Below are 27,365 nucleotides of genomic sequence, written 5' to 3'. Positions count from 1 at the left end.
TTCAGAAAGCCTTAAGCTTGGCAAGTGTACATGGTTCATTTGTCCACTGGAGCAGATGGAGACCAGGAAAAGCAAATGTATCTAACCACTCTGGTATCTCCAGCAGAATTAGGTTCGTGGAGCCAGAAAGGAGTCGAATATATTGGACCTCTTCTGCTGTTTCCCCTGCTTGAACTGCTACTGTAAGCAATGTCAAGATAGAGTCCTGCTACAAAGATACCTTTTCATAGAGAGCTTTGCAGGTTCTTTGAATTCCTTTTTCAAATTTACTTTGTAATTGTTTTTAAGGACCATTCCACAAACACTTACTTCCTTGCTCAGAATTTCAGCATTTGAGGTGGTTTCAATCACTTTGGTCTTGAATAAATACTTCTTCCTTTTTTTAATTTATTTTTTATTTATTTTTAATTTATTTTATTTTTTATTTTATTTTTTTATTATTTTCTTATTTTATTCAAGGATTCATAGAGGGATCCAATTCTACTGCCCTCATTTGCCATCAGACAGGTCTTATACCTTCTCTCATCTGCAGTTCACATATTTACCTTTGAGGGGCCAAGAATAGTTTTCCATTTGCTTTCCCATTTTCTTGACATGCTCCTGTGACCTAAGGTTTAGTGATACAGAAAATGTGCCACACTAGGGAAAGTTCAACATGTGAGAATGTGACTCATATGAGAGGAGAAAATTAAATAACCAGATTCCGTTGTGAACAGAATGTCCCTAAAATGCAGTTGTATTGCACACGTACTGTACTCAAAATTTATCTGGGTTTAGCTGGATTCCCTTTATGTTTGATAGCTATTCTTCATAGTTTTTAGACTCCTATTTGCCTTAAAGGGATGTGTAATGTATTCAAAAATTGCTTTAATAAATGGGTTTATCTTTGTTAGCTGGATTATTAAGTTGAAAAAAATGTAATAAACTTGATTAGTTTGGGAAGTCAAAGGAAGCTTGGCCATTTGAATCTCTAATCCTATTAATTAGATTGTGATTGGATTAATATTTGTGGTGCAGTACTGTTTGAAAAGAAGTGCTGGTCTCTTCAAAGAGAACTGCCTAATTAGTTAACTCTCAAGTGCTTTTGAGGGTTTATCGGCTTGTTTCTAGAAGTATATGGCAAATCCAAGTGTATAAAAACAGCGCTTACCTTCCAAAAAATGCAAGGTTCTTTCTGTTGTTGGGTTTTTTCCTTTCTCTTCACTTAGAATCCCTAATAAAATCTCTCTGTCGATGGAATGTTTTGGTTACAGACAACCTCACATTGCAGTTGATTTTTTTGTTGTTAATTGGGCTACTGTTTTAGAATAGAAAATTGATGCTGCCGCAAATAACTGCAAAGTACCAGCCTGTTCAGAGTGTTTCTTTATGTAGGTATAAGAATAAAGATCAGAATCAAACCAGAATATAAAACTAACAGAGAAGCCTAAACACAGTCCTTAGTTTAGAAATGAAATGAAATATATTTTTCTGCAGCTGAGATCATGTGCTCTTTCTTAAAAAACACAGATTGAAATGATTGCAGAATGCCTCTTAGAAAAGAAGTATAGAAGAATGCAGAAAAGATTATCTGTGCACAGATACCTGCAGGTAAATTAAGTGGTATAATATTATTAGGGTAGTTTGTGTGTGCAGGAAAGAAAGTGTCAGAATAATAGAAAATCTAAGGAGAGATGGCAGGATGGGATTACACCTCTGATGATGATAGTTGGGCAATACAGCTATCCTGTTTCATCATCTTGCTGAAGAGGGTGTCGCTCTTGTGAATAGATTGTGAGTGGCTACTCTTAATGGCCTGAGCCCTGTGAAACCTTTCTGGCAGCTTGATATAGAGTAAGATTGTATTATTGTCATTCCCTGATTGCCCCTCTGTGCGGTTAGAGCATTATGTAAAGATGGTAAGTCCAGTTGCTAGCCTTAGTGGCCCAGGAGCATGGCACTTGAAGAATCTGCCATTGTGAGAGGCAGAAGTGATCTTGGAAAATAGAGAAACAATATAAAATAGTCTGGGGTTTCTTTGACTAAGGCAGAGGCTAAATTTTTTAGGTTTTGTAAGTGTTACAAATAAATATTTTGTCATCAAAGTTAGGATCTAAGTCTTTGATGGGAGTGCTGGGCTGCAACTTTATGTTGAGGCTTAGGACCCATTTTCCATTTAAAACAGGACTTTGGTTTTTATGAAAAGTTTTTTTTTTTCCTTTACAGTTTTTGCTCTTTGAGTATGTCACGTGGTTTTTTTTCCCCAGAATTTTCAAGTAAATTGATAAATTTATGCATTTAAATTAAGTGGAAGCTGAGGTATCTTCGAAGTTGCATAACCTCTTTATTTTTTGTCCTGAATGGACTTTACCGTAAAATGAGAGACATGCTTCAGATTCTCCCTATAGTTATAATTAATTGAAAACCTATCCTTGGGCTTTCTCTGAAGAGAACAGTTCATCATTTAGACCATTTTTGTTTGCTTATTGAGGACTGTCAATACCAAAGGTAACATACATCACAGAGCAGCATGACTAGTCAAGAATTACTTCCTCTGATAAGATGGGAGGAGAAGCACTGCTTTATTAAAAGACATAGTAGTTTAAGGGTTTTCAGAATGAATCAAAGCCCTTCTGCTGGAGGGTCCTGGCAAAAGCAGGCTGTGCTGCTCTGTTCTATGCACCCACTGCTGTAGTTACTCTTTAGCACAAAGTAATTGAGAGCCAAGTGCCACAAATTAAAAAAACAATAATATATATATATATTGCTGGCAGAAGAGTTTTCCAGGAAAACCATTTTGAATCAAGGTTATCTATTGGATTTACCAGATGACTTAAATGCAAACTAGTTGTCCCATAATTACACAAAATGAAGATGCGGTTTTGCAACCTGAAGTTCTTGCTCAGTTCTTATTCACACAAAAGGCAATTTTAAATGAGTGTACTGCTAGAGCAAAGCTCTGGAAGATTCAGTAAAAATGACACATTTCTTACTGACACCAGTTTTGACTTTCTCATCATCAGAATTAAAAATTCAAAGCAGTAAAATTCTTTTCCTCTCTTTGCTTGGTATGCCCAAGTTTTAATAAACTTCAGTTCATTTTGAATCATATCCTTCAATTTTTATTAACTTGTTTTTTACAATTTCACTAATGGCATTTGCTTTTTAGAATGCATACGTAGCTTCGTTTTTTGTACTTTACATTTTTATTTACAGCTTTACTTCTAGCTCTTCCTTATTTCCTATTTCTCTGTAGCCTTGTTTTTTTGGTCATTTCCATTGTCCTTAAATTCCCAAATTTTAAGTTGTGGCTAAAAAAGTGCAAGGAAAAAGCAACAAACGTAACAGCTATGCAAATGGGGGAATATGCACAAAGGCTAACAGAAAACTAGTAGTGAGTGTGTTTTCTTATGCTCTGCCTGCCTTCAGTGGAGAGAGGGATGAACTTCTCTAATGGTCAGTTCTGAACACCTAAATGAGGCTTCAGCTTTGAAACTTTGTTTGAGCTCATCTGTTTTCACTGTGTGTGGGGAAAGACCAGCATTTCCAAGGTTAACCCAACTTCCATGTTGGCAAGGAAGTTACAGCTTTTGAATAAAAATCTCTCAGATACTTGCATCATGCAATAGCAATGCTTCTAAATGGTGTAAAAATAAATTTGTGAACACTAGATGTATCCTTCTGAAAGTAAAAGCACATTTTGTACTGAAGTACAAATCTGCATGTTTCCAAAAATATTGTAGATGGGTGCTTCTGATGACTGAGCTTTAATAATGGAGTATACATCTGGGGTTTGGTATTATATTTGTTATGTAACTGTAGCTATCTCTTTGAATTTCCTTTAGCTCCTACAGTAATTTAAACATTTCTTTGTCTTGAACTAGCTCCATGTGAGAGTTTTGTTTATCCTTGTGCTTTGTTATATCCAACTGGGATTAAACCCTAAACTTTTCCATATGTAATGGCACATGATGAGTTTTTTGGTAAGTAATTTCAAATTCAGATTGTGGGCCACAATTTGCTAAGAGGACACTACTCCACAGATAGTTTTTTTCATGAGTGCAGAATACTCAACTGTTGCTTTCCTACCAGTAAGGAAACATTTTCTACCCAAACCTCACTCCCCATTAGAATAATTTGGACCCCTTAGGACGGAAAATCAGAAATGTAAATGTAGATAAATTGTAAAAAAAAATAAATAAAAAAATGTAGGTAAATGTAAAAGATGTAGATAAATTGTAAATATAGCAATGGGAAGTACATTTTCCATGTTCCATTTTTAACTATGGTAGAAGGATATATAGAATGCTGTCTTGAATAGTAATTCAGACATACATAGCAGTGAGAAAGAAAAGGGAGTGATTGGAAAAGATAAAACAAAGGAAACTTGAAAGTAAAATAAATTACCCAGATTTGGGATTGGACAGTATTTGAACTGGTTTCTTAAAAGATCTGGGTGAATGAGAAGGGTCTTCTTACATGATTATGTAGCAGATCAGAAAGAACTTACAGGAAGAGATCTGTAAAGACAAGTCAGTATTTTTTTTTAACTTAATTCTGGTGGAGTTACTGCTGTGGAACTACTGCTCTTATCCCTGTTGTTGGATATATTGCTCTTTTCTTGCTGTCCAGACCACACAGACAGTTTCATGTCATTCCTCTTCTTTTTTCTTTTCTTTTTTCTCTATGTCTTACAAGAAGAAAGCGTGGCTTTTGCATCAAAATTCCATGCAAAACAATTTTCTGTTTTAGTTGAGATTCATAAAAGCAACTTCAGTTGACATAAGTACTGCTACAGAGGGAATTATAACCTCTCCGAAGCAGGATATACTTAGTTTTGTTTTTCCCTTGGCTGGATTTGTTGCAGGCTAAATATTGTGGTTCTCATCTTGGAGGGAGCTAAAAATTTAGCCCCTTCTTGTGCCGTCAAAGCAGACTACTTCGCAGAGCTGTTTGGACATTATACAGATATGTTAAATTATCCTGTATTGTTTGTACACTTTTTTATCTTACTGATTTGTCTGCAGCACTCTTGACAGCCCATCCTTGCTTCTGAGTGCATGCTGGAAATTCTGCTCTGTTCTGTGTTTTCAAAGGAGATGGTGAGCTCTATACTTTTGGAGAACCTGAGAATGGGAAACTGGGATTATTGCCCGAACAGCTGAAGAACAATAGAGTCCCACAGCCTGTACTGGGAATTATGGAAAAGGTTAATAAGGTTGCTTGTGGTGGAGAGCACACCGTGGTGCTGACAGGTATGCAACTTAACTGGCTTTTTTTACAGCCCTGTGACTTAATCAGTAAACTCAATTTATTTTAAAGAATTTGCATCCAACTGAAGTGTAACATGCTGTAGTAATCTAACTGGAAGACCATTGTACATCAAGGAGGTAGAAATCCGCGTAACAGTTAACCTGAGTGTAGGCCTGTGCTGCACTATGCATATCCCTTGGCCGAAGGATAAACTTAGCCAGCTGATGGTAACAGAGGAGCTTACAGGCAGCTCCTGCTTGGTACCACTGGTTACATAACTTGCGTGTCCTTGCCTTTATCTAAAACTTCAGCAGGAAGTTCCCATGCAAATGTCCTTTATATTTGACAGTATAAATGATGAATAGAATTGTTTTGCTTGGAAGAAAATAGTGCAAGAGCTAAAATGACCAAAATGGAGTAACCTTCCACATATGGGATCTGTGTAGCGTGCTGTGCTTGGCTGGAGGCCTGTTCGGTTCCACACAACTCAGGATTCCCAGCATCTGAAGGGACATAAGACTATTGATACTATCTTCTTTTTTTTTTTTTATAGTCTCAGCTCCAATAAATAGTATTTTAAGAGATACTTTACAGAGTCTGAGTGCCTTTCTTACTGGAATTTTAACAATCCAGCACTTCCTAGGGCAACACAAATGATTGATGTTTCTTTCTCTAAAGATCTTGGAAGTGGTATTGGTGTGAGGGGGAAAGAATTTAGAGGAAAGCTTCCATTCTGTAGTAAATATAAATGACCTTGAATATTTAGGATGATGTTTAGGAAGTCACGTTCCAAGTAGCTGTCTTAATAGCAATGGAGATGCACAATCTAATGGATGCCTAAATGGATTAACTATCTCTTGTGATACAGAATTTGCGTGTGACATTGAGCAGAATCTTTAGCATACATATAAAACTAGTACAGATATAGACATTCAACATGTCATGTATCATACAAGTTATAAAAATCAGCAAATACAACTGCTACATATTATTTCAGAGGGCTGTGTGTAGAGTACTTGGAAGATGGTGTATGTTATTGTACTATTAAACAGTTGCATGCCAATAGTAAATTAGCTTTTCAAAGAGATATATGCAAAGCGTTGCTAGCTATTTATTTCCACAAATTCCACCCTGAACTATAGTAGTATAATAGCAGGAAAGGGAAGTTTGGCTTTGCCCACAGATGATTTAAAAAATATCAGCTTTGGCATGTAATAAATTCTACAGATGTTTAATATGTCTATAATTAATCTCCTACCAAAATGTAGTTAATGTCCTACCAAAAGTAGGATGTATACATACCAGTCCTTAAATCTGTGTTTTGAAAATGCTGAATAGTCATCACTTTCATAACGGTGTGCCTTCAAGGTTATGTAAACAAAATTTCTAAAATACGAACTGAGGATCTAACTGAGGGAGATTGTGAGTAATACGGTGTGGTATTGTACTGCAAGCCACTCAAGCGAGTGGTGGAAGTAACGTACTGGGAAAGGTTGTGTGTAACGATGAGTCAAGCTGCAAAGATTCTGGGTAGGTTAGAACTCCTTTGGGAAAACTATGAAGAGGAAATAACAGTAGCCAATCCAGGAAATAATGCAAATATTTGTCTACATTTCAATGCCTTTGTCTCTCTTCTTCCAGTCTTACCCTGGCAGTATTCTATGTCATAAAATAAATTTCTTTACATGAATCAGATTATCATTATTAGGAAAAAAAGTTACCATAAATTTTGGGCAAGCAAATGTATAAATCATAGCATTATTTTATGGGTTATAAAGTCAAGTTCTGCAAAAGAATTTGATTATCATTATTGATCATTTTTTATAACCGTAAATCTGAAGCCAACCAATAGATACTTTATTTTAATGGTATTTCATGTGATAGAACTTCATTATAACAAATGACTGTTAGAGAGATTTAGTAGGAAGATATTCACCTGGACAATATCATTATAGTGAATTCTCTACAAAGTGCTGGAACAAAGAGGCAAAATATAAATGTCAAAAACCAAGTACAAAAACCATAGTAAGTCACTGTCTTAGGATGTAAGATTTACTTGCCTGTGGAAACAGATTTTGTAGTAGAAGGCAACTAAGAAATTCAGTGCTGGCTTAGCTGGCAGCTGATGATCAAAGTGTTGAGTGCCAGAAGATCCAGCTGAGTCAGGAGAAGAGGAAAACCATATTCTCAACAAAATAAATTTTCCTAAAGACTAATAGTTGTGATAAGAGCAAAAGGTCAGATAGATGTTTTTTAATGTGATTTCAGCTATTGTAAAATAGGCTACAGCTGTGAACTTCTGCCTAATAATGGAAATACTGTCTCAGGTGAAAGATTCTTCATCAGGAGTGCTGACACATGGAAAATTTTTTGACTCAAACCAATATTTGGGGAAAAAATTGGGAAAAGAGAGAGATTTGGACACTGTAATAATTTAAAAAGTGAGTTTAGTGTACATGCATTATAGACTTTGCACCAGAAACTTAACCTGAAATCAGTACTGAAGGGTATGTTGCATCCTGAGATGAAGTGGCATGGCCACATTTTGATGGGTGATATATCTTTAAAGAGGAGCAGAAACATTTATACTTCTTCTAAGCTAGTTTTCCTAAATTAAGAAAGTAGTACAATTTTGAAGAAATTCCAAATTTCATGTATCATTGTCCATGAAGATGGGTGCTGCTTGGCTTTAGTAACACTGTATATATACTGATGCGGTTTTCATCTTTTGGGGTTCTTTCCAGTTTTTTGGGGTGTGTCATTTCGGTCTTAAAAAATAAGAACTGAACGTCTGACTATTGTATACTCCCCTGTTTCATCTATCTCATTTAGCATAGGAATAGTGTAGGAGAAAATGTCATATGGAGAAACTTGTTGCACATCTTGTCTCATTTCTTGTCATCAGTTCTACTTAGGGTTTGTCAAAGTAGAAGAAAGCATAATCCAGTTATCTTACTGAGTACGAGGCAAGTTTCTTCCTGACTTGCATACATAATTAGTCTGTTCCAAAGCACTTAATTTGATTTCTTTTTTATGACTGTCTTATCTATTCTATTGGCAATTTTGTATAGTAAGAACCACTGTTATCTGGGTTATTAAACCAAGCTACTGTTTGGAATCTCTCCAGCAAGTATCAGTGTAAATGGTAGAAAGTATATATTAAAATAATTAATTTTTTCCTTTGAAACTCCAAAATGGGAAACTAATTTTTTTTTTCCCCAGAGGACAAAAAATTAATTTGTTGAGAGCAATTATTTGGAAAAAAACTTTTTAAAGATAGAAGGTTTTAGAAATGTTGAATATGGTATTGGAAACCATCCTCTTTACAGGTCTTATTGTTACTTCTGCCTTTAATATTTGCAGTTGTTCTAGAGAATAAACAGAATCAAAGTTAAAAATCATAGCACGCAAAAGCTTTCTCTCACTGTAGCAGCGCAAACCTATTCATTTCATGACAGTCTATCAGCCCGTTCAAGAAGATCATATCCTCACTCATGCTGAATGACTTCTCTCAGAGACTAAAAAAATTGCATCCACTACTCACAATGCTTGCAAATGCTTCCTACTGAAAATGAAAGCTGTTGGTATCGTCACTTTCAAAAGAAATGTGAGAGAGCAGCAATCTCAATTTGCATGGTTCTTCAGTGAAGCTCTCTAAAAAGTAGAAGAATAATAACTTGTGAATCTAGAAATTGGAGAAGAAGAAAAAGATGACTGGGAGTGGTCTTAATATCTTCCAGTTTTTTTCAGATGATGACAGGTCCTCTGGGAATAATCCTGTCTCTAAAAGAATATATTACCTCCTTTTATTCTCTCAAAGGAGAAAAAGCAAATATACCTCTTCAAAGGAAAAGGAGAAGCAGTCCTTCAGGAATAGGTGGTTTGACATAACAATACGGCATGTTAGCACGTTAGTATGTAAAATGTTGGATTTTTCATCTTCCGTCTCAAGGTCTTTTAAAAAGAGAAGAAAGTCAAGATACCCTTTTGAAAGACGATGAAAAGGATGAAAAAGCTCTACCTTTTCATGATAGAACTGACTGTTCAAACCATATGGGACTGTCTAGGTTTTTCAAACCATTCTTAAGTCTGTATACTATTTATACTGAAATCCCTAAATCCAATTACTAGCTCTGGTAAAGCTGAGTGTTGTGTTGACAGCTCATTTTTACAGTAACATTTTTCAGCATAAGCTGTTTAAAAATAAAGCTATTGTAAGAGTGAATAGCCCATTGGCATAATAATAGTAGTAGTAGTGGTGATGGTGGTGGCGGTGGTAGTAGTAGTAGTAGTAATAGTAATAATAATGTTCAAGGGAAATGAATCTGTGTGGAGAGATATAAGCTTACTTGTCTGTTTTTCTTCTGAGATTTTAAACTTGTTCTGTAGCCTTAAATACATTGCAAGGAATGCATGAATCTTAAAAACACTCTTGGCACTCACTCAATTCTTTCAGCAAATAGCACATGTTAAAAAAAAATATCTGAAAGCTATATAGATTTTTGCCTAGGACTATTTTATTGAAAGTGGCAACAGTCATGGAGATTAAAAAATTGGTATGTACTCCAAATGCCTGCAAAGGTGGAAGGTACACAGTTACAGGAAAATACCCCTGTTCTTCCAAAAAAGAAAATGTAGGAAGTAAAGGAGAAGCAGTCCCAGCACTTAAGTGCTGGAGGTCACTTGGAACAGTGAAGCCATTGGCTTCTGTGCAGATGCTGAAACCATTTCTCTTCATCCTTCAAGATGCCTTCTCATGGGCTGCTGCTGTGGAGGCAACAGTTCCTTCCTCCAGGCCAAGACAGGACTTGTATTCTGTTTCTTCTGGGTGCTGGCGATATGGCTGAGCCTTCCTTGTGATGCCCTGGAGGCAGCGCTGCTTCCGTCGTGCTGCTGTGGCTTTATGTCTTTCCTCAACCTTTGTACCACTGTGGTGCTGCCTTGACCATTCCACAGGAAACTACATCAGCAAACCATACCCCAAAACTGTCTTTATGAGCTGAGCTGGCTCACGTCATAGCCAGGAGGACAGCAGAGACAGTACAAGTTGGGACTGGAGAGAGAGAATGGGGGAATGAGCCCTTTTGCTGGCAGTATGTTTTCTTTGTCTCATCCAACCATATCCTTACTGGGAATGAGGACAGTAAAAAGAAGGTGTCCGTGGGGCTGTATACCCTTTTGGATTCATGCTGTAGGCAAATGCATTTAGGAATTCAATTTCAGAATGATGAAATTCACCTCTGTCATTTTATCCCTAAGTCTGTGAGGTTGGTTTGCCATAAGACTTCTTTTTCCATGTATTGGTAAAGACAGATTGGAGGAAATGCCTCATTTCTGGCAAGTGAGATTATTACTGAGATTTGGCCTCACTTTGGCGCCAGTGGTGAATCGTTAAGAAAGGTGAAGTTTTTGTCTTCCTGTGCCTTGATAATTGACTCATAAGCAAATTTAGGAGGAACAAAGTTTAGGTGCCCCTGGTCTCTAGGGATAGGAGAAGATACAATTCTTCTTCTAAAGGCACTTTAACCTGGTTCTGGATTGGCCTGTTCTTATCATTGCCATTAGAAACAGAGGAAAGAAAAGTTTCCTGTGCTTTTAAAGTTAGCATTTGAGAGCATCTCCCTGTAAACACAAATGCAAAAGGCATTGCATGTTTCAAGCTAGGATTAAAGATGATGTGAAAAAGCTCCAGCTTTACTCAAGATAATTATGTTAAACAGATAAAGCAATATAATTTGAAAATTACAAGGTCCACCAGTTTCCATGGACATGTTAAGACAAATGCAGTACTTCTAAACAGAATTTATGAATTCAGCCATCCTGAGGAAGTAATTTACTAAAGTGAAGATGAGACTTTGTTTCGCTTAGAGAAAGCTCCTGTCTTTCAAGTGTGGTTTCTTGATTTTTATACAGAAAGTCTAAATGCTCCAGAAAATGCTTTACTACTTGTTTTACTTTTTAAAGATCCTGAAGTGTTGCTTTCTTGCACTAAAATTTCCAGCAGAGGGAGCTTTACTATTACATTTAGTAAAAACCCTGCTTTACTCACTACTTTTCATCGACAATCTGAAAAAGGTGAAACCGGTGGGGTTTTTTGGTGTGAATTTATGACTTCTTAATATGAAACAATTTAAAAGGGGCAGAAAGGGCAAGCCCCTTCCTAGAAAGAACATCTGCATACATAGTGTTACGGTATTTCATCATGGTTCCTTTGAAATTGGAAAGTCCAATATAAGTTTGTAAGTGTACTATGGAATGTGGAATCTGGTCTGTTCTCTGCTTTCTCTTTCCCTGACAGCAGTGAAGGATTAGTTTGAGGGAATGGTAACATAATTTTTAATGTATCTCCAGTTTGTGGCTGCTCTGAGAATTTGGTCTCACAGTACAAAGTACTTCTGTGGCACTGAAACTTAGTTCGCTATTCCAGTGGCCTTGTTTCCTTGACACAAAGAAGTGTTCAAAAAGTAAAGATTCTCTGTCGATTGTAGTTCCCCACATTCTGCCGTGGATGGCTATTCCTCTCTTGCTTTTGAAGGTGGTGAGATTTTTGACTCGATGGCATCTGTGCAGCAGGAGCAGGCATGCTCTGCACCATGGTCATTACAATAATGTCATGATATATTGCTCCCAAGTCTCAGTTCCTTTTGCTTGTCATAGAATACGTTTTGCCCTTCCTGATCTTTCCCAGGTTTTCATAAATTTTTTTCAAGTACTTTAAGTAGTACCTCTCTAGCTTTTCCATTGTTGCCTACTTGCAGAAGGAAAAGGGGCAGGGAATAAAATTCTAGGAAAACTTCTCCTTTTCCAAAAAAACTTTAGTCTTTGTATTTCCCTTTTCAAGCATGACCTCATCAAGATTTCCAAGCTTCACAGTCTTCCCCTGTTGCGATGGAGTGCCAGGGATGGACACACCAAGAATCTTTATTGTTTTGGAGAAGTGCTTGTTCTTTTTCCTGGCACAGACAGTCCATTAAACAGACAAAATGTAAATGTGGAAAGATGATTATTCTGTCACAAGATAACACAATTATAGTTTTCTCTGTATTTAATGCAGGGCTGCTTTGGTAGCTGAACAGAATACTGTAACCTATTCTGTTACTGTTCCAGTCTCTTCTTGCACGCAAATTAGCATTGGTTTAAAGAGGTCTAATCTGTTAAATTTAGGTTCATACAGTGTATGTGCATGTAACCAGAAATTGAGACTACTGTACTTGAAAATACACTTATATGTAAACATTGCAGTCTTGAATTAATTACAGTATGTGAACTCCCGTAAATTTTTTGTTGGCTCGTATTTTGTGTACATGTGATCAGTGGATTATTTTGCAGTTATGTTAGAAAATATATTGCGTATTGAACCATTCAAAATTAATTTCTGTATATATTTTAGTGCTTCCTTTCCTGTTTTTTTATTTTGTTGTATTTTTTTATTATTTGATAAATATAATTGAGAAGTTGGAACATTTTTTAATTAATAAAATGTTGCTTTTTTGATGCTGATGTTGGTTGACTTCCATTTGGCTAACAGAAAGAAGGTTATACTATACATATATAAGCATATTTGTTGTTAACTTTGTCGGTACATTTTCAGAGACAGATGTATATACTTTTGGACTTGGACAATATGGGCAGCTGGGACATGGTACTTTTATATTTGAAACTTCAGTACCAAAGTCTGTGAAACACTTGAGGAGGCATAAAATATGTAATATTACCTGTGGGGAAAATCATACTGCTGTAATAGCAGGTATGTAAGTGAAAAATTCTGAAATGCACTTCTACTCTTATTATACTATACTATACTGTACTATACTATACTACACTATTGTACTGTAAAAGCTTTCTTTATAAAATGAGCAGTAGAAGAAGATGTGCTAGTTCTAAAGGTGAAGTGAGTTAGTGTCGTGGTTTATCCCCAGCTGGCAGCTAAGCCCCATGCAGCCGCTTGCTCACTCCCTTCCACCCGGAGGGATGGGGAGGAGAATCATAAAGGAATGTAAAACTCAAGGGTTGAGATAAGAACAATTTAATAATTTAAACAGAATAAAAAGGTAAGAACAACAGCAATAATAGCAATAATAATATCAACAACAACAGTTATAATGGAAAGGTGGGGAAAAGGATAAAATCCAAAGGAAAAGGGAGAAAGGAAAACAAGTGATGCACAGTACAACTGCTCACCACCTGCTGACTGATGCCCAGCCAGTCCCCGAGCAACGATCCCCACCCCCCAGCTAACCCTCCAAGTTTATATACCAAGCATGATGTCCTGTGGTATGCAATACCTCTTTGGCTGGTTCAGGTCACCTGTCCTGGCTGTGTCCCCTCCCAGTTCCCTGCACCCCTCCAGCCCTGTCACTGGCAAGGCCCAAGAAACCAGAAAGTCCTTGACTTAATATAAACACTTAACCAGCAACAACCAAGAACATTCGTGTGCTATTGATACTGTTCTCACATCAGAGCCAAAACACAGCACTGTGCTAACTACTAAGAGGAAAGTTAAATCCATCCCAGCTGAAACCAGGACAGTTAGTGTTGTTGGTTTGGTTTTTTACAAACTGTCTAGGTTAACTCATCTCAGGCTGTACTTTGCCTGAAAATATACATAGTTTTTGATCATATTAATCTGTTGAAAATCTAAAAATAATTGTTCCAGTTTTGCTTTTGGAAGAGAAATATTCCTTACTTGCATGACCTGTTACTTTGTACTGGTTTTGTACTGGTTTTGTATTGAGTCGTTGGTATTAATAACATCTTTTTTTTCCACGTACAGAGAATGGCCTCCTGTTTACTTTTGGAGATGGGAGACATGGCAAGTTAGGCCTTGGACAAGAGAATTTTACAAATCTGTTTGATCCTACTCTGTGTTACAATTTCTTGAAGTTCACAGTCCTTTTGGTAAAACTTTTGTTTATGCTTCTCAGACATCAAAATATTTATCTTTTCATGAAACACATTATTAATGAAGGTTGAAATCTCAGTATAGAATTATTTTTGTAACATTTAATTAGTAGACGATACGAACGAAAAAGGAAATTGTATTTGCATAGCACACTGTTCATTTAATTTGGAATGTGTTTGGCTTGGATTACACATAAAGTCTCCTCCTTAGGGTTTTATTCAGTAGTGCTGTGCTGTAATGTTTTGATCTATAGAGCTGTGGTAGCCTATAAAATTAAATACTTGTTGCTCTTAGATTGTTGACAGTAGGGGAAAACTAATATCTGTTCTGAAAACACCAGTGTAATCTCTTTTTTTATTTTAACAATTATTTCCAGTGGGGTATTTTTAAACCTTAACAAAATTTGAGAAGTTGCCTTTTTTAATCCAAACGCCATGAGAAAGCAGAAATACTTTTTTTTTTTTTAAAGGGCATTGTTTTCATCTGTTTCTTGAAGTGTTTAAGAAATAAATGTCACAGAATTGCCAGCACCAAAAATTCAAACATGACTCAGGACTGAGCAAAATTTGGGACAGAAGTCTGTTGATCACTTCTGTTTGTTTACTAGACTTAAGAGTTTAAGGAAATTTTGTCAGAAGTAGTAAGGGTTTGAAACTTTTTTAAAAGTTGAACATCTGATTTTTATGTATTAATACTTTGTCTGTTGGAGGGTGTGGGACTTGATTTATGCTTTGTGGATTTTGTGATAAAATTTCTAGGTTTGTATCACTGAAGCTATCAGCGTTGTCCACATTTGACTTGCATCAAAATAATTAGCTCAGTTCCCTTGAAAGTCTAGTGGAAATATCTTTCTTTTCTTCTGTATCAATAAGTTAATAGACCTATCTTCTGTTCTGTTCAATACAAATACATTGTATTTAAGTAAGAAGAAGTGAATATAGATCACTAGTCATTAATACATGCAATTAAGTACTTTTATCTTGCTAAAGTCATTAGGAGCTAAATTTGAAGCAATTGAGTATCCCTTACTTTTATTATGTTTTTCTTATAACCTAAGGCCCTAGAGATGATTGTAAGAAAATGAGATCCTTGTATTGACACTTGCAAATGAAATAATCAGACCTTTTTTGGTGCCGTAGGTTGCTTGTGGTGGTTGTCACATGCTAGTTGTTGCTGCTCCAAGACCTAAAGGATCTGAAGAAGTACTCTTAGAAAACTTGTATGAAAGCCATTTGACTTCTACTACCTCTAAAACAAGTGGAGACTCACTACTAACAAACACCTTACAAGTAACATCAGCACGAATACGACGTCGAGAGAGGGTAAATTCAGAGCTGCTTAGAGCTGCCATACTTTTTTTAGGAAACAAAATCACTTTTAAAGCTAAAATCGCAGCATATATCCAGGAGATAAATAGTTCTCCTTAAAATGTGTTTAATTTTAATGTGTAAAAGGAAGAAAAATATCTGCCCTGGTCCCAAAATTGATGCAATTGGTCCAGTACCAATAAAAGATAGGTATTGGTCAGATTTACTTGTTTATTTCTATGAAAAAGACTGCAATTAATTTTCTATTTTTTTAAATTCTGAAATGGGAGCCTGTTCCTTTGCTTTTTTAAAATACCTTTGAAATATTTTAAATATTTTTTTATGTTTATTAAGTATTTTTTTAAAAGAACAAGAAGCTGGCTCTTTTTGTTGTTCCCTCTGAGTCCTTGAATATATTAAGCAAGTTTGTAGTTTATAAAATATCAAAGGTGAGTTTTGCAATCGGCTTAAAATGATCCTAAGATCCTGTAGCTACTTAAAGTAGTACGTTCTTCTCCTAAATCTCCACTACACATTTCGTGTGGTTTCCTTGAACAGCAGAATGAGTTGGATCATGTCACTTACCTGTCTGAAAGCTAACTCTACCACAAAACCACATTTATTTTGTAAAAATATTTTGTTGTTATGCATTAAATACCTCAATGTTATTTAAGAGACTAGTATTGTAATTTTACATAAAAATCCAAGGCTTTGTTTCTTCTTTCCCTATATTTTAAGACTGCTAGAGATTATTGTGTAGAAAAGACGTAGAATATTCCCCTATATACCTCTTCACTTTTTAGCACTATAAAAATTAAACTGGTAAAGAAATTCAGTTTATGCTTTGTATACAAAGTTACAACACTGTCATCTACTAAAAGAAAATACCACTGTTAGGTATGAGAGGTTGCTTATATTTTATTCTCCTACTCTTACTCTCAGTACATTTTTTTTTTCTTCTAAAGGAAAAGTCTCCCGAACAGTTTATTCGAATGGCACGAACTCTGCCTCCACTGGGAGGAAGCTTCTTAAAATCTTCACTGCCTGTGACTAGCAACACTAGCCCACTCTGTTTTTCTGCCACAAGTCTTCCTAAAGCAGAACCTGTGAAGGATAGAGGCCATGAAAAAGGTGAAGCGTCCCTATATCTTGTTGCTGTTTTCTTAGAATTATGTCGTTTGGCTCTCATCATTCATAAATAAATGCTCAGTCTGAACATGAAAGAAGGTTTAAGTTCAGTCTTACCTCAAGAGGGTCTGGCAGCACACAGACGTGAAAGTTAAATGCGTACAAGAAATGGCCTCACACTGCTCATGTTTGGAAAATGTGCTTAAAGACTTAGGGGAGGGTTGAGTGAAATAAAAAACAACTTCTAAATGGTACCTGTGGTTTCTCAAGCCTGTAGAAGTAGGACTTCAGAAAAATATAAGAATAGTAACTGCTTTCTCCATTTTCACAAAAAAGAAAAAGAATTACAGAAAAAAAGTTTACTAGAAACAATCTTGAAGACATAGGAAGGCCTACAATAGACCTTGGATAAGAAAAGAAGCCTGCTAATTCTTACGGGATCTTTCTTCTTGGAAATGTAGAATTACTCTTCACTGCCTTGTTATCTAAGATAATAAGGATTTTCAATATTCTAGCTAATGCAAAAGCCTGGACAACAATGCTTATGATACAGTGCTGGAGTTTTGCACAGATTCTCTAGAAGCAGTTTTGGATGTCACCTGGGTTGCTGGGCATGTGTGATTTCCTGGGAAGAGTAATGCTGAAGAGTGCAGAGTGCAGTGCTTCTGCGTAAAAGTTAGCTCAGAATTATTGGGCAGTCAAATGGAATTTGAAAGTAATTCAGTTAGAATCAAGATGATTATTTGTAAAGCTGCCAGCACGTCCATTAGCATTTCTGGTTCTAGGAAAGCAATGCAGTGAAATTTGAATTGCCTTTAGAATCTTCTGAGGCGTAATACCTCAGGTTTCATGCCATCTGAAACTGGTCATATACCTGATGAACCAGGTGAACCTGAAAATTATGTAGGTACATTTTTATGATGCTACATTGCAGTTAAATTCACTGTCTCTCCATCCGTTACACAGATAATATGTGGTGTAGATAATACGACTGCAGGTAATTTAGTCTAATCGGTACACTATTATTAAAGAGATTATCCAAAAGCAGCTTTGTCCCATGTAATATTTATGCTTTGAAAGCCTGCAGAAAATGTCAGAGATCAACAGTGCACTGAGGCCAGATTGTTGAGCTGCCTCTAATATTAATACTGACGGAAAGGAGGTGGAAATGTTTCTGCTTTGTGTTCAACTGGGGGAATGAGTAATCTCAAGACTTCAGTCCTATGTCAGTGAGATAGAGATATTCTGTATTTTACAAGAGTGGAGTGCTCTGTTTGCTATAGATTGCTTGTTCCTATGGTATTTGTTTACTTCCTCCTATTTTACCTTGAAGAAAAGAATCATCAAAAAGATAAACCTGGTGAAGGCTCTGCAGAAGAAGACTCAGATAATGAAAATAATGACAGAAACCTTGGAGATACAACTGACATCCTAAATATGGTAATATATTTTACTAATGAATCTGTGATTTATTCTTCTGCAGGGGAAGAACAAAGCAGCTACATCATGTTTCAGGTTCTAGTACAGAACTCCTGGCTAGCCCAGAATGTCATATGTGGCACCAAGAAGTACTGACATACTGTTAAATGAGCATGCATTTCGTATCATCATTATCCAATGCTGAAGTTTGTTTTCATTTTGCAAGTAATGTTGTAGTATGAGATTGATGTAGTGCAAATAGTGCGGTGCCTCCCCACGCTTTAACTCTGGATGTCAGAAAGAAGAGGACACTGGATACCACATGGTGATCTCTATCTCTGACCTTCCTCTTCTTGATGGTCATTCTCCAGGAGGGAGAATTGCAGGAAATGAAACACAGAAGCTGTCTTTTCCTGTTTCAAGAAGAGCTTTTTTAGTACAGGTGGATGATATTAAAGGAAAGGCCAAAATGCAGACATTTTGATTATTTGGTGATCCCCAAGCATGTTCCTACATATTTCTTTTATGTAAAAAAATTGTACACCTTTCCAAAACATTTTGTTCTCTCAGTAGATTGTGCATGTCCTGGCCTTAATGCAGTACACTGCAAAGAGTGTTCTTTTTTTGTCTTTTTTTTAACTTCAGTGGAATGGAAACAAATGAGCACCTCACTGCGAACTGAGCTCAGAATATGTTGTCAGTTATGCTGGAGGGATTGCACATTTTACAGGAATTACTACTTGTTTGTGCTTAGCAGTACTTAGTAATTTAACAATCTGTTTGTGCGTAACATTTATTTAACAGTTACAAAACTTAATTTACAAAAAAAAAAATTCAGATACGATGCACAACATGGCCTTCATTAATGTATTGAGGCATAATTTATAACATATTGCACACTTTATGTGCTAAGCTTCCTTCTCCTTTTTGTCTTTGTACCCATCATGAATCAATTGTAAAATGTTTATCAGAATGAAACAGTAAATTTGAAGGAAGTCTGTCAGACAAACTTGTCAAAATACAAAATAAAATGATTGCTTTTCTTGAATCTGGATGAAAGTATTCTGGTTACTGCATAGTTGTTTCAATTTTTCTAAAGTGTGGCAACATACATCTTATTGACAAATGTGACAAGAGGAGGAAAAACCATTAATATCATATTGATGATACAAGTTCTTGGGATTGAGAAACCAGAACTTTCCACGCTCACTGTCTTGAAAAATCATATGGTAGTTAAATCATACACAGTTAACAAACAGCAGCAGAGAGCATTATCTTGTCATTTGGACTATATGGGACCAAAATCTCACTATACTTGCCTGCCTAGTAGTATTCTGCATTGCCTTGCCTTTTAGTTTTTTTGCTTTATGTAGAAGAAAGAGATAAGGGCATTAGATGCCAATGAAAATTTTTGCTGTCTAATGTTTCTTCTAACTTTCAAGGCTGTGCTATCAAATTGAATGTTAAGTTGAAGGTTGTGGTAATAAGGGAGTAAGATGTTGTATTTGTAGCCACAATGTCCCAGTAAGAGGATGGTAGATCTAAAATGTGCTTGTGGGCTGTCAGAGAGAGCATGTAGCATTCAGTGTCTACAGACAGTTTAGATGTTGACATCTGAGCTGGTTTCTACTTTCTCTTCATAAGCAATAAATGAGGGAGGGGAAGTGAAATAGGCGAGTTGAGCAATCATACAGTTTTGTCTCAACCTGTGCAATAATATTAAGATGTTTGTATAATACCTCTGTTTAGTAACTGGGCTTTGATGCTGCTTTCCCTTTTAGTTATTTTTTTTAATAGAGAACTTATTTTTTGCAGACACATGCAATGAAATTGAATCCTAGTGACCAGTCCTTAAAATTATCACCACTCCAAAAACAAAAGGTACTGTAATTAATTATATATATATATAAAAGTATACTTATACAGTTGTTTAGAAGATCTAGAATTCTTGTATTATCCTTATATTTATTGTTTTGCTTTGAGTTTTAAAAAAGCTAGGCAAATTTTGTAGGCCGCCTTTTGCTAATTATCTAAATATCCACAGAGTTACATTCTAAGAAGCTGACTGAAGTCAAGAGAGCATTTGTGCAGGCACACAGAACTCCTCATATCCAGCATTTGAGATGAGAGTATATAGTGCTTCACCAGTTTAAGGAGCAAGAGACTATCATACACGCTTTGTGACTTAAGCTGATTACATATTCCTACTGGTTTGTTGATACTAAAATATTTTAATTGGGTTTGGAAACACAATATAGGTAAATATTTTATTTAAAGATATTCACCATGGAGTTTATTTAAAGGAGCAATAATACTGGTTTCAAATATGAAATTAAAATACTTCTGTATTACCTTTCTATTTCACTCCTAAACTGATCCTAGAATTTCAGCATTTTGGTATAATGCATTATACTTTTATTTTATATTTACTGTGCTGTAGCATTTGTTAAATAAATTTAAAATTTAAAACAGAAAGACAACAGATTTTCAAACTTAATAGAGCATAACAGTGAGTGCATCAGGAGATTTCCCAAGAGGATATGTGGAAGAAGGTGTAAGAGAACTGTAGTTTTTTCCTTCTGTTCACACAGCCTCACACATTGCATGTGCTCTAGTTTATGGGACATGATACTGGCTGCACAGTTCTTACTGCATTTACTTCTGAGTGCTTGGATAGTGAAAAAGGTGTAGTAGTACATTTACCATAAACAGAACGTTACATTCTTCTAATATGTGCACTTGTAAGTTCATTTCATGTGAAATACTCTACCTTTTATGCTATCTTCTAGTCCCCTCACAGAAATTCTTTGCTTGTTTAGATGTTTTTGTAACCTTTTTTCTTTTGCTTTCATTTGTCCTTAATGCTTTCCTTCTTTCTTTTTAATTTTCTGCTTGTCATATGGAATAGAAGAACAATAAAAATGTGAAACTGAAAAGAAATGGTAAGGGTGAGCTGAAAAACAAGGATTCTGATTCCATGAAGGAGGGCTCAAAATTAGACTCTGGCTCTTTGCAAAAGCAGTCTTCATTTTCAGAGCCACTGGGACAAGATTTAGAAAAAAGTAGTGCCTTTGTAGGGAAGCCTGTGCCCCCCAAAAATACAAAGAAAGGTACATCTGAGCATGCACAAAGTGTTAGTACTTTGAGAAGTGGTGTTCAACAAATTACTATGGACAAGTGCAGGTTAGTGAAAAGGGAAAAAGAGTATGCAGAAAATACTGAATTTGTCAGAGAGGATGTAATTTACAGTCTTCCCACTGAAAAACAAATTCTGACTGAAAAAACAAGTTCTTCCAATAAAAAGATAAAATCTATTAAATCCAAGCAACCCCTTAAAATAGATGTACTTCCTTCTGCATCCAGGGATCGGCCCCAGTCTGATTCATTAATTGTGCAAAAATACAATCCTGTTCAAAACCAAGAAAATCAAGAAGCAATAGAAAGCCAAAACAAAGTAAAGGATGTTGTTGAAAAATCTGATAAATGTGAAAAAATATGTGTCAGAGGAGAAGAAAGTAGGGAAGAGGAGAGAGGGTTTAAAAAAAAGAATTTTTTGAAACACATAGCTGTAAGTGTGTCATCATCTTCAACTGAGGAAAGTAGTAATGATCTTGCAAAATACGTATTTAAGAGTAGGGAAAAAGAAGAGCACTACTATGAAGGCAGAGAGGTCCAGAAGGCAATGAAAATAGAAAAAGTGAAAGGTTTGCACTTAGAAGACACTGAGACTGAGGAGATGCACGCTACAAACAATGAGAAAGAATATGTAGAAGAGGCTGATGTAGAAGGCCTGAATGAGGAAGAAAACTCTGAAGCAAAAGCTGATGAAGACAGGCAGTTAGAAATTAAGAATGAGGAGGAATCTAATCAAGAGCAGGAGAGTGAAGGCAGTGAAAAGGGTGAAAGTGAAAAAGAGAAACTAGAAACAGTTGACAGTGAAGGTGAACTAGGGGAGGAAGAAGAAGAGAGTCAGGTTAAAAAAGATAGAGATGAAGTTTCAGTAGGAAGAGATGAAGGTGAAGAGGAAAAAGATAATAAGGAAGAAAATGAAAGAGAGGAATCACAGGCTGAAAGAAGCAGTGAGAATGAGAGTGCAGAAGAGATTGAAGATGGCGAAGAACAGATTGAAGAGATTAGGCAGGAAGATGGCAAAGAGCAAGTTGACGAGGAAGGCAGGCTGATGGAAGAAGAAATGCTGACTGAGGGAGAAAAGGAGGATATGGAGGAGGATGCAAAAGAGGAAGACACTGAAAAAGAAAAGGAAGAACAGGTTAAAAGTGAGGGAAGAGATGAGAGTGAGGAAGGAGGTGAAGATAGAGAGGGGGAGGAAGAAAAAGAGGTAGAGGCAGAAGAGGAAGTAGGAGATGAAAAGGAAAATGAAGAAGAAAACAAAGAAAGGGAGAATGAAAAAGACAAAGAGGGTGAAGAGGAATTAGAATCATTGGCAGGGAGGGAAAAAGAGGTATTGGAAGAACAGGAAGAGGAATGTGCAAATAGGATTAAGTTGGTGGGGGATGATGGAGTGGAAGAAGAAGAGGGGGAGGATGAAGTCAAAGAGGAAAGAGAAAATGAGGAGGAGGAAGAGGTAGGAGCAGCGGCAGAAGCAGAAGGGGAGGAGGGGGAAGAAGATGAAAAAAAGGAAGAGGATGAAAACAAGGAAGAGGAGCTGGAAAATGAAGAGGAAGAGGATGAAGAAGAGGAAGAAGGATTGGGAGAAGATGGAGAAGTAGAGGAAGGAGTGGAAGAAGATGAGGGAGTGGAGGAGGAAGAAGAGGGAGAAGAGAGAGCTGAAAATGGGGGATTAGAAGACGGAGAAGGAGAAGAGGGAGAAGAAGAGAAAGGGGAAGAGGGAGAGGGGGAACAAGAGGAAGAGGGAGAGGGGGAACAAGAAGGGGAAGAGGGAGAGGGGGAACAAGAAGGGGAAGAGGGAGAGGGGGAACAAGAAGGGGAAGAGGGAGAGGGGGAACAAGAAGGGGAAGAGGGAGAGGAGGAACAAGAAGGGGAAGAGGGAGAGGAGGAACAAGAAGGGGAAGAGGGAGAGGAGGAACAAGAAGGGGAAGAGGGAGAGGAGGAACAAGAAGGGGAAGAGGGAGAGGAGGAACAAGAAGGCGAAGAGGGAGAGGAGGAACAAGAAGGGGAAGAGGGAGAAGGGGAAGAAGGAGAAGAGGAGGAAGGGGATGAGGGAGAGGACGGGGAAGAAAATGAAGGAGAGGAGGAAGAAGGAGAGGAAGAGGAAAAAGCAAAAGGTAAAAGAAAAAAATATAGTAATACGCTTCCACAAAAAAGCAAAACCAGGAAGCCAGAGAAGACGGAAAGTACTGCTTTACTGAACAGCTCTAAACAAAAAATGAAGTCCAAACAGCATGTAGCAAATGGTTCACATAACTCAGAACAATTTTGGAACAATGTGCTACCTCATTATTTAACACTAAAGTAGCATACGCTACTGAAGATGCATTTTAAGCCTATTCAGAAAACTTTGGAACTATGGCAGATTGATTTTTATTGCATAAAAAATTAATGTAGTAAAAATACATTATACATATACTTTAAGTGCCAATTTATTGGGAAAAAATGAAGAAGATGTTTAGATTGGGGAAGCTTTTGTGAGAGAAATCATATAAATTGTTGAAATGGTCATTTGCACAATGATGTTTATTACGTATGACAGATTTAAAAAAATAATTGCTGAGGAGGCAAAATGGGTTTGTCTCTTAATTAACTTATAATGTCATGCTGACAACATGAATTACACATTGTAACAGTGTAATCTTCTTTGCCTTTGAATCAGATTTCTTAAGGTAATACATCAATTTTTGGTGCATGAGAGCTTACTTGTTAGTGTGCCTTATATGAAAGAAGTGTCAGTAAATTAACAAAGATACATATTTTTAAATTTTGGTATCACTCCATATTAATTCTCCCTACTTTGCTTCTGTTCATATGTTGGTAAAATGTTTGAGTACTCAGTGTAAATTAAAGAAAGGACAAGTTGCCAAATTTACTTGGGTTGGTAGATGGGAAGTAAGTGGAAATGCAGGCCTCCTGGGTAAATGGTGGCCTGGGCTTTTTCAGAGGCCTTAAGGCTGGCTTCTATTTTGGTATCAGCACACAATTATGTGAAAAAAGACAAACACAATTCTCAGAATCTGGCCTAGGTTACATTAGAGTCACAATGCATCTGTTTATGGATAATTTGGGGCTATCACATTTGGTGATTAGATATAATGAAGAATTTGAAAATACACACCTGTAAAACTTCGTTTACTTGTTTATACTGTGCAATACACAAAAGATTAAATGTCTGCCTACAAAAGACTGCATTACATTACTCATCTAACTCTAAGGTTCTCAGGGAGGGGGATGTAATTTGTTGCAGTGTGAAGTGTATATATGTTTTCAGGATCAGAGTCTAAGCTTCTCCTCATTGGAGGAGATTTGTGTTTTCCCCTCCTAAAAATCACATATATGATCTCCAAAAAGAGGACAATGTAATAAACAAAGAAGCTAGATGGAATAGTAGAGAAAGTAGCATGAATGTCTGAATTCTTTTTGGAAAAGACAAAGTATGTTAATACTTTTGGAGTTTCCTTAAAATACACAAACAAATCTTGCAAATTATTCTTGTAAGACATTGTATTACTGTTTCAACTATTAGTGGTCAAACTGGGAAAAGAAGGGACAGGGACTTGTCATACAGCATTATTATTTAGATACTATGCTAATGGGTGGTCTGAGAAATTTTTGTAAACAGATCTCTGTTGAGATTCTCTAGAAAAATAGCTATTTAATTTCTGTTTGAAAATGAGGACAGGAAAAAAAAAGGAATCAAAATGAGTAAATGTCATTCAATAAAAACGTTAATGAAATCAATACCTATGTTGAGACTATGAAACATTTTTAATGTTGTTTTGTAAGATACTGGCATTAAACTATTTTTCACACAATGTCTCCAGATTTTATTTTCTAAAAAAGCTGTAGTAGATTAATAGTTTGTCAGTAGATTCTAGTCCAGTTCTATCCTTCCTACCTCAGTCACCCTTTCCGTATACTGCATTTGAAAGTAAGATCACTTTCAGTCACATGCAGTGCCTAACTACAACAAAAAGTTAGTCCAATGACTGTATTTTGTTCCTGTGAAATTTGTTTCAAGTTTTGGAATTTTCTGTAATACATTTTCTTGAACATCATGTGTAGGTCTTTGGAAAAGGGTAAGTATCCTCATATTCTGGTAGAGTGGAATACTTTAGCAGTTCCATGCACTTCCGAAGAAAACAGCTCTCTCTAACAACGGAGTCCTCTGTTATTTCTCAGAAGTGCTGCGTTATCACTGAACTGCTGTGAAAATATTTACTTTTGAAACTAATTGGAGCTAAGCTGTGTTATTTTATATTTCTTAAGAAAGATTGGGATACTACTGTGATTAAAATTAGAGTAATACTGAAAAGTATTTTTATAGGCCTAAAACTGGTTCTTGGATATGACGTCTTGTTTGTGATTCTAAAATAGAGCTTTGGAAGACTATGTGCTGTGGAAAAAAAACACAACAACAACTCATTTTTTCTTTTGAAATGTGTTTGCTAGAGAGAAGGGGAGTGAGTGAGAGCGCTTTGAAGCAAGTGATTTCTAATTCCACATGGCTCTTCATTTACTGTTTGGCTCTAGCTTTTAATCTAATTTCTTAGGCAAATGGGGACCATTTGTTGTTCCTCTCTTAACATGTGCTGATAGCATAAAGCTTCCCAGAAGAGTAAAGGAAGCCAAGTTGTAGGCATTTCCACCTCTTTGTTTTGTCTGGATGAAAATTCATTGAATTGAGAACTGATTTTGTATTGTTTTGTGGATCATTCCTGTGGTGGGGGAAAAGCAGAGCATTACTCCAGCACTTAAAAGGGTTTTCCACAGAATCGTTACATAAATTGCACACTGTGCCAACATTTCTGGGCTTTGGTGGGACTTTGGAACTCCATTAGCGTAACGAGTGGAATTTTATTTAGTTTGACTCATACTGGTTTATAAGTTTGGTACCTGTGGTTTTGTGGAAATTCAGTATGTCCTTGGTATTTATTATGGGATACAAAAAGATTTATGCGCGGTACTTAAAGCAACATGGCAGAAGTAGTCCTGAACTAGTTTTTAGCACAGAAAAACCCTGCAATAGAGAGAGAATACAACAGGCAATTGCTCAGACCAAAGGTCTAGTCCGGTCTTTTTTCTACCAGTGGCTACTAGTGAATGCCTGGCAAAAAAATACAAGAGTAGAGCACATACAGAGTGTTATGTAACTGTGTGTTATGTGTATACTGACTGTGTAATCAGTCGGTATACCAAATATATTCAGTGTATTCAATAATTGGTGGTTCAGAAGATACACCTATTACACCTAATAGCCATTTTTCTTCCATTGATTTCTTTCAATCAATTTTTAACCCGTTTAGCATCCAGTAAATGTTTTGGCAAACAATTATTAGATCTGTACACATTTTTTTTAAGAAATAGCTCCTTTATTTGTCTTGAATCTGTCTCCTGGTACCTTTACTTGATGTCTCTTATTCTTGTATTAGAAAAAAGAGCATGTATTTCCTCTTCATGATTAATTCCCTCATGATTGTCACATGGAAAAACTGTTCAGCTGTGTGGTTTAAATCAAGTTAAGCTTGAAGTGATGTATTGATTTATTAATAACAGTTAACCAGCAATCAACCAGCTACACATTCAAGATCAAGGGTGGTAATACAGCAGGTAACAACACCAGACAACTATAAATGTTAATAAGTACCCTCAAATTTTTAAGCACCCTTCTGCCTCTAATCTCAGAAGTTTTAATCCCCCTGCACGCTTTCACATACATGCTCACGGAATTACATATGCATATACTGCCTTTTATAGCAGGCACGTATTACATGCACGTATTCCATTTTCAGGGGGCAGGGTGCAAGTCTGCTCTTGCCACACAGCTCCTGCTAGAGATGAGGGTGCTCTAGATTACTCTGGTATGTGTTCTAGCATAAGTCTTCTCTTACGCCTGCAAAATTGCAGAAGGTAAATTTTCCCATTTTATATGAAATATACGAATGTATGTATTCAAATAATAGTTCCCTTTGCATAATTGATGCTGAATAATGAGAAAGTGTCTTATCTGGGTATGTACATGGTTATTCTTTAAAATGGGCCTTTAGGAATCGTGCAGAAAAGGAATTTAGTTTCCATTGCTTTTGTTTTTTTTCTCTAGCTTTTATTAGCTGTACCCATCTCTTCAGATAAATTTTAGCTTACTTTCTCCAAAGATGACACTACATTCTAGATCTTACCTCTCAGAATAGCAAACAGACTTTGATTTTTACTGATTGAATTTTTGGTGTGAATCTAGTCCTTTA

The 27,365-nt window shown here is 36.4% G+C and overlaps 1 protein-coding gene across 1 annotated transcript in view; it reads left to right on the top strand.

Annotated features, from left to right (window-relative positions):
- RPGR (retinitis pigmentosa GTPase regulator) overlaps positions 1–27,365 on the top strand; it is a 60,662-nt gene that overhangs the window by 20,042 nt on the left and 13,255 nt on the right. The window contains exons 7-14 of the mRNA XM_055802098.1: positions 5,076–5,234; positions 12,824–12,979; positions 14,006–14,130; positions 15,274–15,456; positions 16,407–16,572; positions 17,903–18,009; positions 19,804–19,869; positions 20,897–22,744. Of these exons, the coding sequence (XP_055658073.1) occupies positions 5,076–5,234; positions 12,824–12,979; positions 14,006–14,130; positions 15,274–15,456; positions 16,407–16,572; positions 17,903–18,009; positions 19,804–19,869; positions 20,897–22,744 (2,810 nt within the window). The remainder of the gene's footprint in view (positions 1–5,075; positions 5,235–12,823; positions 12,980–14,005; positions 14,131–15,273; positions 15,457–16,406; positions 16,573–17,902; positions 18,010–19,803; positions 19,870–20,896; positions 22,745–27,365) is intronic.

Source organism: Falco peregrinus, chromosome 4, assembly GCF_023634155.1.
Source record: "Falco peregrinus isolate bFalPer1 chromosome 4, bFalPer1.pri, whole genome shotgun sequence".
Taxonomy (NCBI): Eukaryota; Metazoa; Chordata; class Aves; order Falconiformes; family Falconidae; genus Falco; species Falco peregrinus.
Note: the sequence above shows the minus strand (reverse complement) of the source record. Positions and strands in the feature narration are given on the sequence as shown.